This window comes from Muscardinus avellanarius (assembly GCF_963383645.1).
Source record: "Muscardinus avellanarius genome assembly, chromosome: 7".
Lineage (NCBI taxonomy): Eukaryota > Metazoa > Chordata > Mammalia > Rodentia > Gliridae > Muscardinus > Muscardinus avellanarius.
Window position 1 is genome coordinate 63176265 of NC_137793.1, and position 15211 is coordinate 63191475.

Below are 15211 nucleotides of genomic sequence, written 5' to 3' on the forward strand. Positions count from 1 at the left end.
TTTTTAAAGAAGTGTTGACTCGTTGTACTTTTAAATATTGTTTTATTTAAATACACGATTTAATTGTATTATTTTTAAAATGTATTAAATATATATTTTATGGTAACTTACCCTCAAAAATCTATGTATATGGGTGAAATTGAAGACGCTTCAGTTAAGTGAGGTTACTAGTGTGTTGGATGTTTAATTCAGCACCGGCATTGCATGACAGTTGTTGGAATAACAAGTGGTTTAAAACCACACCGTTTAAAATTTAGGTTCAAATAGTAATAGTAAAAATCGTAATAAGAATTTAGAAGAAAACCAGCAGAGATCGAAGCAAACATGTCCGGAGAAGTGCGTCTGAGGCAGTTGGAGCAGTTTATTTTGGATGGGCCGGCGCAGACCAATGGGCAGTGCTTCAGTGTGGAGACCTTACTGGATATACTCATCTGCCTTTATGATGAATGCAATAATTCTCCATTGAGAAGAGAGAAGAACATTCTTGAATACCTAGAATGGGGTAAGTTTGCATTTAAAAAGTCTTTACATAGGCATTATGATTTAATTGTTATGGAGAGTTATGAGTAAGCTCTCTGTAATTATATATATATATTTGCGGTAAAAAAAACAGGTCCCAGTTATTCAAGATTTTTTCTCCTAGCTTTTGTTATACGTTTTTCCCAGGAGTGAAATCATGCCACTCAGTTTTGCCTTTATGTAGGGCCTAGTTGTTATGGAACTTAGATGAAGAACTTAGGGTTTCAGGTCAGCAGTGAGTGATTTAAAATTAATTCTGGGATGGGCAAAAATACATTATTGCTCTAAGTTGCCTAATCCGTGGCTGTATGACAGCCATTCACTTGAGAGGTATTTGTGGGTGGAAACATTCCTTCCCGGACTTTGGAAATTACTCTGGAAAAGGGAAGGGATATTGAAATATCTGTGTGTATTTTAGAACAACAGGAATATGAAGGTGGTGAACAGTGGGTTTTATATCATCTCTATATAGCACAAGCAAAGGAAACTACTAGACTTGGACTTTCCAAAAATTGTTTTATTCCCAAGATGAAATGACATAGTACTTTTAAAAATTTGCTACAGTAGATGATGGAAAATGGGGTTAATTCCCTCCTGAGAGATTTTAGTCTAAATTGAATTTCAATTTAAATTGGCTAGATTTTTTGGCTTCAGTCTTCTAAATATAGATGATTTAGAAGACCTTTTTGTAGTAAAATAGATCAACATTGCCGGCAAAATCTCCAGGTGACCTTCAAGCTTGAAGGCTGGGCTAATGTTCTTCACTCTCTGATGTTGTGTACCCATGGGTGCAGTCTGAGGGTTAGCAGTTCACATCATTGCCCAGGCATCGATAGTGCTACATTGGCTTTGGAAAGATTTTGGCCAGCTAGTATTTTGTACCTTTGGAATATTAATAATAGTTTGTTGAAAAATTTTTATCCTAAAATATCTTTATTTCCAAGTAAAGCTCGGTTTTCCCGAAGTTAAAGTGCTGTTTGTTTTTAAGATTTGAGATTTATTAAAAATTAGTTTCTCAGGTCAATCACTGATTCAAGAATGCCTTATAATTTTAATTATTCAGTTTGCCAGTATTAGATTTCTAGCAACATGATGTCATGAGGTTTTAAAAAACATGTGAACATGAATGATGATTTTAGAAAACAGAATGCCACAGTTGTATTGGGAATATAAGAAAGAGGTCTAAATTATCCTTGAAACAACGTCTCTCTTAAGAGTGAGACAATTTTGACTTTGGAAATAGTTTTGTGAGTATTGTGTCTTTTTATGCGTAGAATAAAATATTTTATAAAGTATATGTACTTTATACCCAATTTTTCATGAATTTTGAGGTTCTGTGGTGTTTTCTTTTAAAGACTTCAAAGATTTTGGTTTGAAGTTTTTTAGAGTTGGGTTTGATTTCTTAAGTTATGGTTCATAGTGATACTAGTTTGTGATTACAATCATTTAGTATTTATTTGCAAAACGGTGGGAAAACTATATATCTAACATGGTAAATATAACTTTAAATAATTGATTAGAGAAAACTATATCCTCCATTGCCTTCTGGTGTATAGTTTTATGCTTTGTATGGTTTGGCTGCATTTTTATAATAATTTGTATTTTTTTATTAAATATGTTTTCTTGGATGTTGTGTCTTCTGTATGTATAAAAAGCTCTTTGTTTACATAGTCACTTAAAACAAAAAGTGAAAAATCAGATAAGTATTTGGCCAAATACATTATATTTATTAATATATTTAAAATAATTTCTAGGAAGAACTTACTAAGTTAAACAATTAAAATAATTTCTGGGGGAATTTTTGTGTGGCACTGGGGATGTAACCCAGGGGTCTTTTACCTCTGGGTTACACCCCGAGGCCTATTTTTTATATTTTATTTGGAAACAGGGTCTCACTAAGTTCTTGAGAGCATCATTAAGTAGCTGAGGCTGGCTGGGAACCTGTGGTCCTCCTGTCTCAGCCTCCCAAGTACTGGGATTACAAACATGCATCCTGCAGGGGAGATTATTAGACAATGACCAGAGACTTGTCACAGTTAAAAGTAAATTAGTCCTACCCTTCACATTTTATCTTTTTAGAACTTTGATATTTGTGGCATAACAAAAATATACGGCCTCTTTAATTCTTACTGTTTTTTCAGTACTTACAGAACATGAGAATAGATTTTTTTTTTCCTTTTTTCTGTTGCAGTGCTGAGAGTGCAACCCAAGGCCTTGCATATGCTAGGCAAGTGCTCTTTGCAGTATGAGGTTATAGTTAGAAGTAGAAAGTTGAGAATGGAAAAGCTGTTAAGAGATGTGATAAGTACATACTCATTTTTATGCAGATGACAGGTTACTTTTTAAAATTGGAGTCAGCCAAAATTCTAATTGTGATTGCTTCCTTTCCGTCACTTTCATTTTATTTCCTACTTGTAGTCTATTTCACTTTTATATTGGTTCAGTGAATGTTTTATTTGTAACAATATCATGACAGCAACAAAACTGAAAACCTCAAAAGGCAGATATGCTGCTTTTTGATAGCATTCCTTGCTTTTGGTGCTGATGGCTTGAGGGGGGAAATAAATAAAGCAGGAGAGAGGAAAGGATTAAGCCTAAGAGTACTAGGGCAGGGGAATAGGGATAAAAGCACCTTAAGACCTTAGATGTGTGTGTGTGTGTGTGTGTGTGTGTGTGTGTGTGTGTGTGTGTTACTGATGATTGAACCCAGGGGTATTCTACCTCCAAGCTACACACTCAGCCCATTTTATTTTGAAACAGGGTCTTGCTAGGCTGTTATCTTGCTACATTACTAAGGCTAACCTTCAGCCTGTGATCTCTTGTTCCAGTCTCCCAAGTACTGGGATTACAGGTGTGTGCTACCACACCCGGCTCACAGATCACTCATAAGTTTAATAATGTGTATTGTTTTCCAGTTAAAGGAAGTATGATTTGAAAGACAATGTTTTTGTTTTCTTTTAAGGCTTTGAAGGGATTATGGCTTATTTTACAAAATTATTATATTAAAAATGATTATAATGAAATATAATACAAAACTATTATAATAAACTATAATATAATAATGGTTTTGTCAGTAGTATAACTAGACTAAATTACAGTAAAGTTGTAGAAGTAAAAATAATTTTACACCATAAACTAACTTGCTAATAATGACTAAACTAGCTCATTAATTGAATTGTCTGTCTTCTGAAACGTGAAATTGGAATTTTAGAGAATTCTTATCAACTTACTTAAAATAGATGTAAGATAATATTATTTAGTGTGAAAAAATTTGTAAGGCTCTGTTTGTAGATAAATTTTAGGTACTTTCTTATCTTTGTAAGTTATTATTGTATTATGTATCGTGTAAGTTATTATTAAGCTAATTTTACAGCTTATTTAGATTTTATAAATCCTGTACACAAATAATAATCTAATAAACTTGCTTCTAGGGTACATCAAGTACTATGGTGTGAAAATTTCCTTTTATTAGTTTTATTTTTATTTATTTATTTTTTTGGTGATACTGGGGGTGGAACCCAGGGGCTTTTCTCCCTCCGGGCTATACTCCCAGACCTATTTTATACTTTATTTGGAAACAGGGTCTCACTAAGTTGCTTGAGAGCCTCACTAAATAGCTGAGGCTGGCTTTGAACCTGTGCAATCCTCCTGTCTCAGCCTCCCAAGCGCTGGAATTACAAGTGTGTGCCACCCCATCCAGTTCTTTTACTGGTTTTAAAGTTTATTCACATTTTATCATGTGTGGGTTAATTGAAAGAGGTGACAATGGCTTGCTTAGGAAGATCTGTATCTTTGTTAGTATACTTTGTTCTTCACATCTGCTATTTCTCACTGTTAGCTTTTCCTGGGTAGAATTTATTAACCTTACCAAATTATCAAATGTTCTTTGGATATAGATGATTAAAATTATTTTTATTGAAATTTTTGTTTTTGCTGTTGTTGTTGTTGTTGTTGTTGTTGTTGTTGTTGTTGGTGGTGGTGGTGGTACTAGAGATTGAACTCAGAGGTGCTATACCTGCAGCCCTTTTTATTTTTTATTTGGAGACAGTCTTGCTAATTTGCCCAGGCTGGCCTTGAACCTGTGATCCTCCTGTCTCAGCCTGCCAACTACTGGGATTACAGGCTCATACCACCATGCCCAGCTGTACATTCTTAATTATCTTAATTATTATTATTAATTACATTCTTAATTATCATAAATCTTTTCAAAAATATAGGTTGAGCACTTGTTTTCTTTATACTACTTACCTAGTATTCTAAGAGAGAATAAAATTAGTTTTTCTCACATGGTTCAGGCATATGGTAAGAACATGTTCAGTTCGTGTTGGGTGGCAATTATTATTCCAATTCTCCAATTTTTCCTCTAATATCACAATGCAGAGGTAGTTAGTTGCTAATGGTATTGGTTACTGCAACAAGTTGAGATTGATTAGTAATAGTTTTTTTTTTTTTTTTTTTTTTTTTGGTGGTACTGGGGCTCCTGGAAGCCCTTCTACTTCTGGGCTACACTCCCAGACCTATTTTTACATTTTTATTTGGAAACAGGGTCTCCTAAGCCAGCGCCGCGGCTGGCTTCGAACCTGCGCGATCCTCCTGTCTCTGCCTCCCAAGCGCGGGGATTACAAGCGTGCGCCACCACGCCCGGCAGTAATAGTTTTAAGGAACATGACTTTTTTAGAGAATATTGCTGTATGAGTGAAAACAGGATGTCAGGATTGATACTTTAAGAATTTAGAAATATAGTTATTTCTTATGGAATATGAAAATACCATAACAGTATATAAACAAATACCATATATATTGGAAATTTTATGAAATGTTTTATAAATCTTAGGACTAGACTATTATTAGATATTAAGCCCAGGGAATTGACATTGTCACAGTTAGTATTTTATTGTAGTATTCTTCTATGGCTTTCACACAATTTTAAAAAAATGTTTTCTCTTTTTTACACTTACTGCCAGTTTGTTGTGTATGAAGCTTATTTTTTATCCTGCTGATCATGATAGGTTTTATTTTATTTTAGTTATTTTATTTTTTTATTTTGGTGGTACTGGGGGTGGAACCCAGAGGCTTTCTACCTCCGGGCTATACTCCCAGACCTTTTTTATATTTTATTTGGAAACAGAGTCTCACTAAGTTGCTGAGAGCCTCACTAAGTAGCTGAGGCTGGCTTTGAACCTGTGTGGTCTTCCTGTCTCAGCCTCCCAAGCGCAGGGATTACAAGCGTGCGCCACCACGCCCAGCTTTCATGATAGGTTTTCAAATCAACTTGCAAACTCTTGTTAGCATTTAAAAATAAAATAAACTGGAATGGGAAAATCAGGCTCAAAAAGAATAAGTGCTGTTAGGCAGAAGATTTATGTTTTCTTATTTATTTTTTATAGTAGATTGAGAACAAAAGTTTGAAATATATTAGTGTAGATAAAACTATAGTATGTTTACTATTTAATAGCAAAAATATGTCATTCCTTTCTCATAAAGGGTACATAGTAGATTAGGAAATTGAATGAAGAGAAGGAGAATAGGTAAGGATAAGATAACTTGACTGGAGGACGGAGAAGGGATGACAGTAAGGGAGAGGGGAAAGGAAAGGGGAAGGAGAAGTAAAGGGGAGAATGGATGGAAAGAAAATGAATACATTGTGTTCCTCAGTTGCTACTTCAGTCTGACCTGTGAATGACTGGGTATTTTTAATTTAGAAGAATTCAGTAGATGGATGAATTAACTTAAAAAAAACTTAATTTGATGATTTATTGCCTTTCTGTTATTTTTCTTTCTCATTTTGACTGAGTGTTGACCTCCATTGGTCATCAGAAGTATTGACTTTGTCAATACTTTGAGGAATGGCTATAGCAGTAGTTTCTTGGTCTGTCTTCCCATTACTGCAGATTAACTCTCAGATAGGTATAGGTGAGGATTTGCTAGTTCCCTATTTTCTTCTCCTTCTTCTGTGGTGCTGGGGATTGAACCCAGGTGTATTCTACCTTCAAGCTACACCCCCAGCCCTATTTTTTGTTCTTTATTTTGAAACAAGGTCTCACTAAGTTGTGGAGGGCCTAAGTAGCTGAGGCTGGCTGCCAACCTGCAATCTCCTGTCAGTCTCCCAAGTACTGGGATTACAAGTGGTGCTACCATGTCTGGCTTACTATTTTCTAACTCTTCATTACTCATGGAACTGCTAGTGAGAGTGACTTTATGTTTTAAGTATCAAAGACCATGAATTACTCAGCTGCTTTTGTTGTGTCTTAATGAATCAAGAAGTCTTTTTCATAATGATTTTTAAAAATAATCTACACTGTAAATGTATTTTTTTTCCAGACATTAGAATGGCTATCTTTGGTTGTCACTGAGACTAAAACTGCTTTCCAGATCAAGGGGATTTCCTTTTCTTCCATATTGATCATTTCCAGAGCTTCAGGATTGGTCTTCCTAGCTAGCTTCTCCACACTGCCTCTTTATAATTTCTACTTTCTACTTTATAATTTCTCAGGCTAGTAAGTAGGGAATGATTAGTTTTCTGTTGGCTAGTCTGTCCTCCCATTCTAGTGTTCCTTTATCTGCCACTGTTGGAGAGCATCTGCACTTTGGCTTTCATGGTAACAGTAAGCTGGAAGACTTGGCTCCCCATTTGCCTTCCCACGATTTGACCCTTAATTCTTCTTCATTGAACTCTTTGCTTCTCTTTTGTGAGTAGGACTTCTTTATCTAGGTCTTCTTCCCTGGTTTCAAATATGTTCTGTAAATCCATGGGATATTAATAGGTACTGTGTAATGTTTGTGGAAGGGGGCTCCTGGGGGATGTTTATATAGGTAGATAAACTTGGAAATCTATTTTGGACAAAGTTTAACATTAAAAATTACAGTGTATCCTATAATTTATGGAGCTTATCTGATTATAGAATCGTTTTTTTTTTTTTTTTTTTTTTTTGCAGAGTATTTGGAGGATGGGTTGCAACCAGTGTTCCATAGAACACTCTTTGAGAATTACTCTTTCAATATTAGGTCACTCCTCATTTAACAACTCTTTCAGTTTTAGGGTTAGAATTTTGGAACTTGTGTATATTGTGTGGTTTGGAAAGAGAATCTAAATTTGAGTAAATTTATTTTACTTAGTGGTTGTTAACTTGTTTTCTGTGTGAAAGCTGATGCAGTAGCATAAAGTGATGCTATTGATTGAATTACATATAAGTATACTCTATAAAGTGAAATTAGATATAATAGTGAACCTGTGCCATCAACTCCTAAAGTCCTTGAAATTACCAAAAAGTCTCTCTGTATGACACTTTCTTTTTCTAATTATTCTTGGTTTTCACATATAGGCATTCACATTAAGTACAGAAATTCTTAATCTTTTGTAGTTTCAGTTACTATAATTGCGACATGTTACAAAATCTGTCATTCTGAAAGATTTCATTCATTACTTTTTGATGTTTAAGAGGAAAAGGTAATGGATTCATGCAATTTTAGAATCCATTGTAGTGTTAAGTATTATTTTTTCCTGAGGTAACAATAATTTAGCTAAGTAGTTGATTTCAGAATTCTTGACTAGTGTGGGAATTGTATTATTCTGTATAGTACTGCATGTTTGTGAAACTGTGTGTTTAATGTGCCAGTACCTACTTATATATACTGTAAGGAAACCAGAAAACACATGTTTTATTTATTTACTTATTTATTCATTGGGTACTGAGGATGGAACCTAGGGGAATTCTACCTCTGAGCTATAATCCCAGCCTGATTTTTTTTCCTATTATTTTGATACAGGGTCTCACTAAGTTTCAGAGGACTTCACTAAGTTGCTGAGGCTGGCTAAGAACCTAACCTGCTATCCTCCTGTCTCAGCCTCCCAAGTATTGGGATTATAAGCATGTGGCACCATGCCCAGCTTTTTTTTTTTTTAAATTTAAGGAGAAAATAATATATAATTGGTGCTATTTCAATACCATGTGAACAGTTAGAAGTTTGTGATTACCATAAATTTTATTCTGAGTGTGATGGTCTCAGATAATATTAGAGGGCAATTCAACATGAGTGTTTAAAGACAGGAGCAGGGACTTTGGGTTTAGACTGACTCCTTTACTTTTGGCAAGGTGATCTAGCCAAGTTACTTAACATTTCTGAGTCTGTTTTATCTACATAAAAAAATGAACATCATCATAATAACTTATTTTGCCAAAAGGTAAAATCTACTTTAGGATTTTTCCTTTTCTGGTGACCTATAGTTGTTTCTTCATCCTCTCCATACTGGGGGTTGAATCTAGGGATACTCTACCACTGAGCTATGTCTCCAGCCCTTTTTATTTTTTATTTTTTATTTTGAGACAGGGTCTTGCTAAGTTGCTGAGGCTGGCCTTGAATGTGGAATCTTCCAGCCTCATCCTCCAGAGTGGTTGGGATTATAGGCATGCACCAGTTTCCCTTGCCTTGGTCTATTCTACCTAGGCTAGTCTTAAGCTAAATAGCCCTGTTCTATTCTACCCAGCCTTATGGTAAAATGCATTTTTTGTTGTTTGTAATCCCAGCAGTACTTGGGAGGCTGAGGATCAAAGGTTTGTGGCTAACCTCAGCAGCCTTGTGAGGTCCTCTGGAATTTAGCAAGACCTTGTTTCAAAATAAAAGATAATATGGAGCTGGGAGTGTAGTTCGGAGGTAGACTGCCCCTTTCAACCCTCAGTACCTAAAAAGCCTTTTTTTTTGCTAAGTATAATTGAAGTGAGTGTATAGCTATACTCATACAAGAATGTAAATCTCTTTAACACTAACAAACATTTATATTTTATTAAATTATATAAGCACTGAAGATATCTTTTCTGTGACTTTTAGGATAAGATTTTGCAATGGAACATTTTGCTGTTATTAACTTAGCTATTATATGGGTAAATATATTATATGGGTAAATATTAAGTTAATGTCCATTCTTATTTCAAATATCAAATATTATGAGGTAACTAGTTATATTTTATTTTTATAATTGTATAGCTCCAATCTGAAAGTCAGATGTAGTTTTGTATTTTAATATAGAAGATTAAAATCATATTGATTTTTTTTTGTGGCACTGGGGACTGAACTCAGTGTATTCTTCCTCTGAGCTACACCCTAACCCTATTTTTTATTCTTTATTTTGAAACAGGGTCTCACTAAGTTGTAGAGGGCCTCACTAAATAGCTGAGGATGGCCATGAACCTGGGATCCTCCTATCTCAGCCTCCTGAATGCTGGGATTATAAACTTGTGCCACCACGCCCTGCTTATTGATGTGTTATTTTTTTGTTTGTTTTTTTGATTTTGTAGGTCTGGGGATAGAACCCAGGGGCAATTTGCCTCCAAGCTACACCCCCAGCCCATTTATTTATTTATTTATTTATTTATTTATTTATTTATTTATTTATTTATTTATTTGGTACTGGGGGTAGAACCCAGGGGCTTTCTACCTCCGGGCGATACTCCTAGACCTATTTTATATTTTACTTGGAATCAGGGTCTCACTAAGTTGCCGAGAGCCTCACTAAGTAGCTGAGATTGGTTTCAAACATGTGAGATCCTCCTGTTTCAGCCTCCCAAGCGCAGCGATTTTAAGTGTGCGCCACCACACCTGGCTACCCAGCCCTGTTTTTTATTCTTTACTTTGAAATAGGGCCTCACTAAGTTGCGGAGGGCCTTACTAAGTAGCTGATTGATCCTCTGGTCTCAGCCTTCTGAATGCTGGGATTTTAAGTGTGCATCACGCTGGATGTGGTGGCACATGTTTGTAATCCCCATGCTTGGGAGACTGAGACAGGAGGATTGTGCAGGTTCAAAGCCAGCCTTAGCTGGCTTAAGAGAACCTGTCTCCAAATAAAATATAAAATAGGTCTGGGAGTGTAGCCAAGAGGTAGAGGGCCCCTGGGTTCCATCCCCAGTACCACCACACACACACACACACACACAAAAAAAAAAAAAAAAAAGTGTGCACCACCACACCCGGCTTTATTGATGTGTTATTGATGTATTCATTTTGGGTCCTTTATGGACTAAAGTTTATGCAGCACTCATAGATACATACTGTGGTCTTGAAGTGAGTATGAAGAAAATTAACAGTGTCCTAGTATTTTCTAAACTATATTTCAAGAAATATAAATATTCTGAAAGTTTAAGGACTCAATGGGTATGTACTATTTTTTGCACCCCTCTTTGGATATTACAAAACACATTGTCGTAGAAAAAGTTTCATCACTTTTTGAAACCTCTTTAACTTTGTTTTACATAGTTTGCCTAAGTCATTTTAACTTTGGAACTCTTTTATGAGGAATAGCTGATTGAATTTGGGAAATGCTGGTGTACATTAGAAAACCATAAATGAAGCCGGGTGTCGTGGCACATGCTTGTAATCCCTGCACTTGGGAGGCTAGATAGGAGGATTGCACAAGTTTGAAGCCAGCCTTAGCTAGTTACTGAGGCTCTCAGCAACTTAGTGAGACCCTGTTTCCAAATAAAATAGGTCTGGGAGTATAGCCCGGAGGTAGAAAGCCTTAGGGTTCCACCCCCAGTACCACCAAAAAAAAAAAAAAAAAAAAAAACCAAAAGGAAAAAAAAAAGAAAATCATAAGTGATCAGAATCTTTAAATTTGTTATGTGAAAGAAAGTGAGTCCCAGGTTATTCTACCATGTTGTTTTTTTGAATATTGTTACAATTTACATCATAGTCCAAAGGTGAAGATTTGAATGACTTACTTTTATCCTGTTCATATGTGACATTTTTCAGCACTTCCATTTGTATCACTAGAAGCTATCCTGGCAATATTCATTAAGTTGGTGTGAAGTTCAGCATTGGATGCATATATTTTGCAAAGAATAAGACCTGATCTTTGCCTTTGAGGTGTCATTTGCATGGTTCTTAGTTTGCAAAGATGCACTTGCTAACCTAGTGCTTTTTTTCTCCTCATATTTAGTTGCTTCTCTAACTATTGGTACAAATAGAGACTCATGGTTGTGATATAAATCAATTAGATTTATTAATTAGAATTTTTGAGAGCTTTGTAAAAGCTGTCCTGTTACAGCAGTCATCTTAAGTATCAACATTTACTAGAAGTGGCTATTCCTCAAGTTGGCTTTGATACTGTTAAAAGCAGCCAAGCATCTACTTACAAGTGTTTTGTGTTGAGATTTAAAAAAAAAAAAACTTGTGTGCTTGCTTTGGTAACACATATACTAAAGTTGGAATGATACGGAGAAGATTAGCATGGCCCCTGCACAAGGATGACAGGAAAATTGGTGATACAAAGTACTGGTTTGAAAAGATTAGGAAAAGCCTCTTCTAAGAGGCAGTGACCAAAACCTCATTTTGAGATTGTATGGTTAGCTACTTATGGCCTTGACCTGATAAAAATCATAACTAAGAAACATTTAAAAACAGGCTGAAAGCTCAGGTATGTGGTTAGGTGGCATATGGATATGATATCAAAACTTTTGCATACTCTGTACTTAAAATATTTTCCTAGAGTTTATGGTTAAAGCCATAATAATATTTATAAGTCTAGGGCAATATTCTATTTCTGTGTGTGCGTGTGTGTGTGTGTGTGTGTGTGTGTGTGTGTTTTGGTGGTACTGGGGATCCTGGAAACCCTTCTACCTCCGGGCTACATTCCCAGACCCATTTTTAAAAATATTTTTATTTGGAAACAGGGTCTCTTAAACCAGCGAGGCTGGCTTCGAACCTGCGCGATCCTCCTGTCTCTGCCTCCCAAGCGTGGGGATTACAAGCGTGCGCCACCATGCCCGCTATTTCTGTGTTTACTGCATGTTTTTTGTCACCTCATTTTTGGCGGGGGGGGGGTCTGAGGATGGAACCCAGAGGCATTTGATCTCTGAGCTACACCCCCTGCCCTATTTTTTATTCTTTATTTTGAAACAGGGTCTCACTGAGTTGCGGAGGGCCTCACTAAGTAGCTGAGGCTGTCCGCAAATAATGAACCGTGATCCTCTGGTCACAGCCTCCCAAATGCTGGGATTACAAGTGTGTACCACCACGCCCGGCTTGTCACACCATTTCTGACAGATGCACACTAAGCTTCTTCCTGAACATAGTTTCTTCCTGAAGTTCATTGCTGTGTTACATTGCTTGAGGTTGTAATAAAAAATGAGTAATTTTTAAAAGGAAAAAATCATCTTTGAAATAAAAGTAAATCAAAGAGGAAACAAGTCTCTGGTATGAAAAATGGGATTTTCAAGCAGTGTTTCAAGATCATATATGCTTAAAGTCAGGTGTATAAGAAGTATAATGGCATTAATTTATTCATATTTTAAATTGGTAAATAAAGATCCAAAAGTGATTTTTTTGGTACTGGGAATTAAACCCAGAGGCATTCTACCTCCAGGTTATACCCCAGCCCTTTTTTTATTTCTTATTTGAAACCAGAGTCTTACTAAGTTGTTGAGGGCCTCGCTAAAAGTTGCCAAGACTGGCTTTAAACCTGTAATCTTCGTGTCTCAGCCTCCTAAGTACTGGTATTACAATATGTACCATTACACCAGGCTCAAAAATGATTTGTGCTCTTAGCAGTAAACAGTCTGTAAGCAAGTACTTAGTGGAGTGAGGGAAGGAAAAGAAGGTAAGGAATAGCTGGGCATGGTAGCACATACTTGTAATACCAATATTTAAGAGGCTGAGACCAGAGGATCATAAGTTTGTGGCCAGCCTCAGTAACTTAGTGAGGCTCTCTTCACCCTGTTTCAAATTAAAAAACAAAGTAGGGGTGAGGGTATAGCTCAGAGGTAGAATTCCCCTGGGTTCAATCCCCAGTAACACCACCCCCCAAAAAGCTAAGAAATAAGGTAAAATAAAAATCTCTAATTTTTCAAAATAAATTTTTTCTTTTTTTTTTTTTTGGTACTGGGGATTGAACCCAGGAGCATTCTATCTCTGAGCTACACTCCCAGTCCTTTTTTATTTTGAAACAGGGTTTCACTAAGTTGCTGCAGGCCTCGCTAAATTGCTGAGGTTGGCTTTGAACCTGTGATCTTCCTATCTCAGCCTCCCAAGTACTGGTATTACAGGTGTGTGTACACCACCACACTTGGCCGCCACTATCCCTCATTCATTTGTTCATTCATTCATTCATCTGTTTATTTTTGTGGTACTGGGGATTTAACCCAGGAGTGTTCTGCCTCTGAGACATATTCTGAGTCCTATTTTACTTGTTATTTTGAAACAGACTCTCACTAAGTTGCTGAGAGCCTTGTTAAGTTGCTGAGGCTGGCCTTGAACCTGTGATTCTCTTGTCTCAGTCTCCCAAATCCTGAGATTACAGGTATGTGCTACTACGCCCAGCTCAAGTTAAAACTTTATTACATTAGTCAGTGTTTAACCTTATTTGTACAGTGTTCAACATGTACTTTAGAGTCTGATGAATTGATTTTACAAATATTTCTTTCTCTTCTGCAACCCTGTTAAAACTATTATAAAACTAGTAAAAATTGAGAACTATAATAACAGTATTTTTTTTTTTTTTTTTTGGTGGTACTGGGGTTCCTGGAAGCCCTTCTACCTCGGGGTTACACTCCCAGACCTATTTTTACATTTTCATTTTGGAAACAGGGTCTCCTAAGCCAGTGCGCGGCTGGCTTCGAACCTGCGCGATCCTCCTGTCTCCGCCTCCCAAGCGTGGGGATTACAAGCGTGCGCCACCATGTCCGGCAAACAGTATTGTTAAAAGTCATAAATGTTTAAGAATGAGAAGCGTAAGAGAGGAGACTTAATAGCAATGAAATTTTGGAAGGTGAGAGCAAATGAATAATAATTACTTAGAGGATCTGAGAAAGGTGAATCATAAGTTACCAATGGTAAAAACAGTTCTGACAATGGTAGCACATATCTGTAATCCCAGTATTTGGGAGGCAGAGCCAGGAGAATCAAAGGTTCAAGGCCAGCTTCAACAATGTATCAGGTTCAAGGCCAGTCTCAGCAAAGTATCAAGACTCTCAGCAACATAGTAAATCTGTTTCAAAATAAAAAATAAAAGGAACTGGGGATGTAGCTTGGAGGTGGAATGCCCCTGGGTTCAGTTCCCACTAACCAGAAAAAAGCTGCATCACTGAGGACCTGTCCCTTTACTTGGCAGAATCTCAGAAGTCTTAGAAAGTGTGAGAGGGCTAAAATATGGAGGATTAATGCAAACTATTTTAGAAGCAGTAGGAACCTCTAGAGCTTCTCCCCTTGTCCATTGGATTACTTTATCCTCTTCTTCAACCAGATCAGTGTTTATTCTTAGTAAAATAGAGGTCTTCTTGGTTGAGTGACATCAGGCATCATGTAGGATAGGCATTTTATACAAAAACATTTACTTCTAAATGTTTGGCTTCTAAAATGCTGGCATAAATTAGGCCTTTATCATACAGGTAGGAGATTAGGAATATATCATCAGCACACGAAAGAGACCTAAAGACATAGCTAATAGGGATTACTTAGTAAAGGTCTCAAGCAGTCACACTACAGTAAAGTCCCAACTTCACCCAAGATTCAGAGTTTCAAATTATCTTTTTATTTTCCCATGACTGAATGTGAATAGAAAACCAAGAATTTTTATCTAAAGAAAGCCTATGGCTGGGCTTGGTGGCACACGCTTGTAATCCCGTGCTTGGGAGGCGGAGACAGGAAGATCGCTCTGGTTCGGAGCCAGCCTCGCTGGCTTAAGAGACCCTGTTTCCAAATAAAA

The 15211-nt window shown here is 36.5% G+C and overlaps 1 protein-coding gene across 11 annotated transcripts in view; it reads left to right on the forward strand.

The window, feature by feature from the left end:
• Positions 1–324: 324 nt before the first annotated feature.
• CDC42BPA (CDC42 binding protein kinase alpha) overlaps positions 325–15211 on the forward strand; it is a gene marked incomplete at both ends in the record, with an annotated part of 335066 nt that continues 320179 nt past the window's right edge. For all 11 annotated transcript variants that reach the window (XM_080699099.1, XM_080699104.1, XM_080699105.1 and 8 more), the window contains one exon: positions 325–502. In XM_080699099.1, coding sequence (XP_080555225.1) covers positions 325–502 — 178 coding nt within the window. The remainder of the gene's footprint in view (positions 503–15211) is intronic.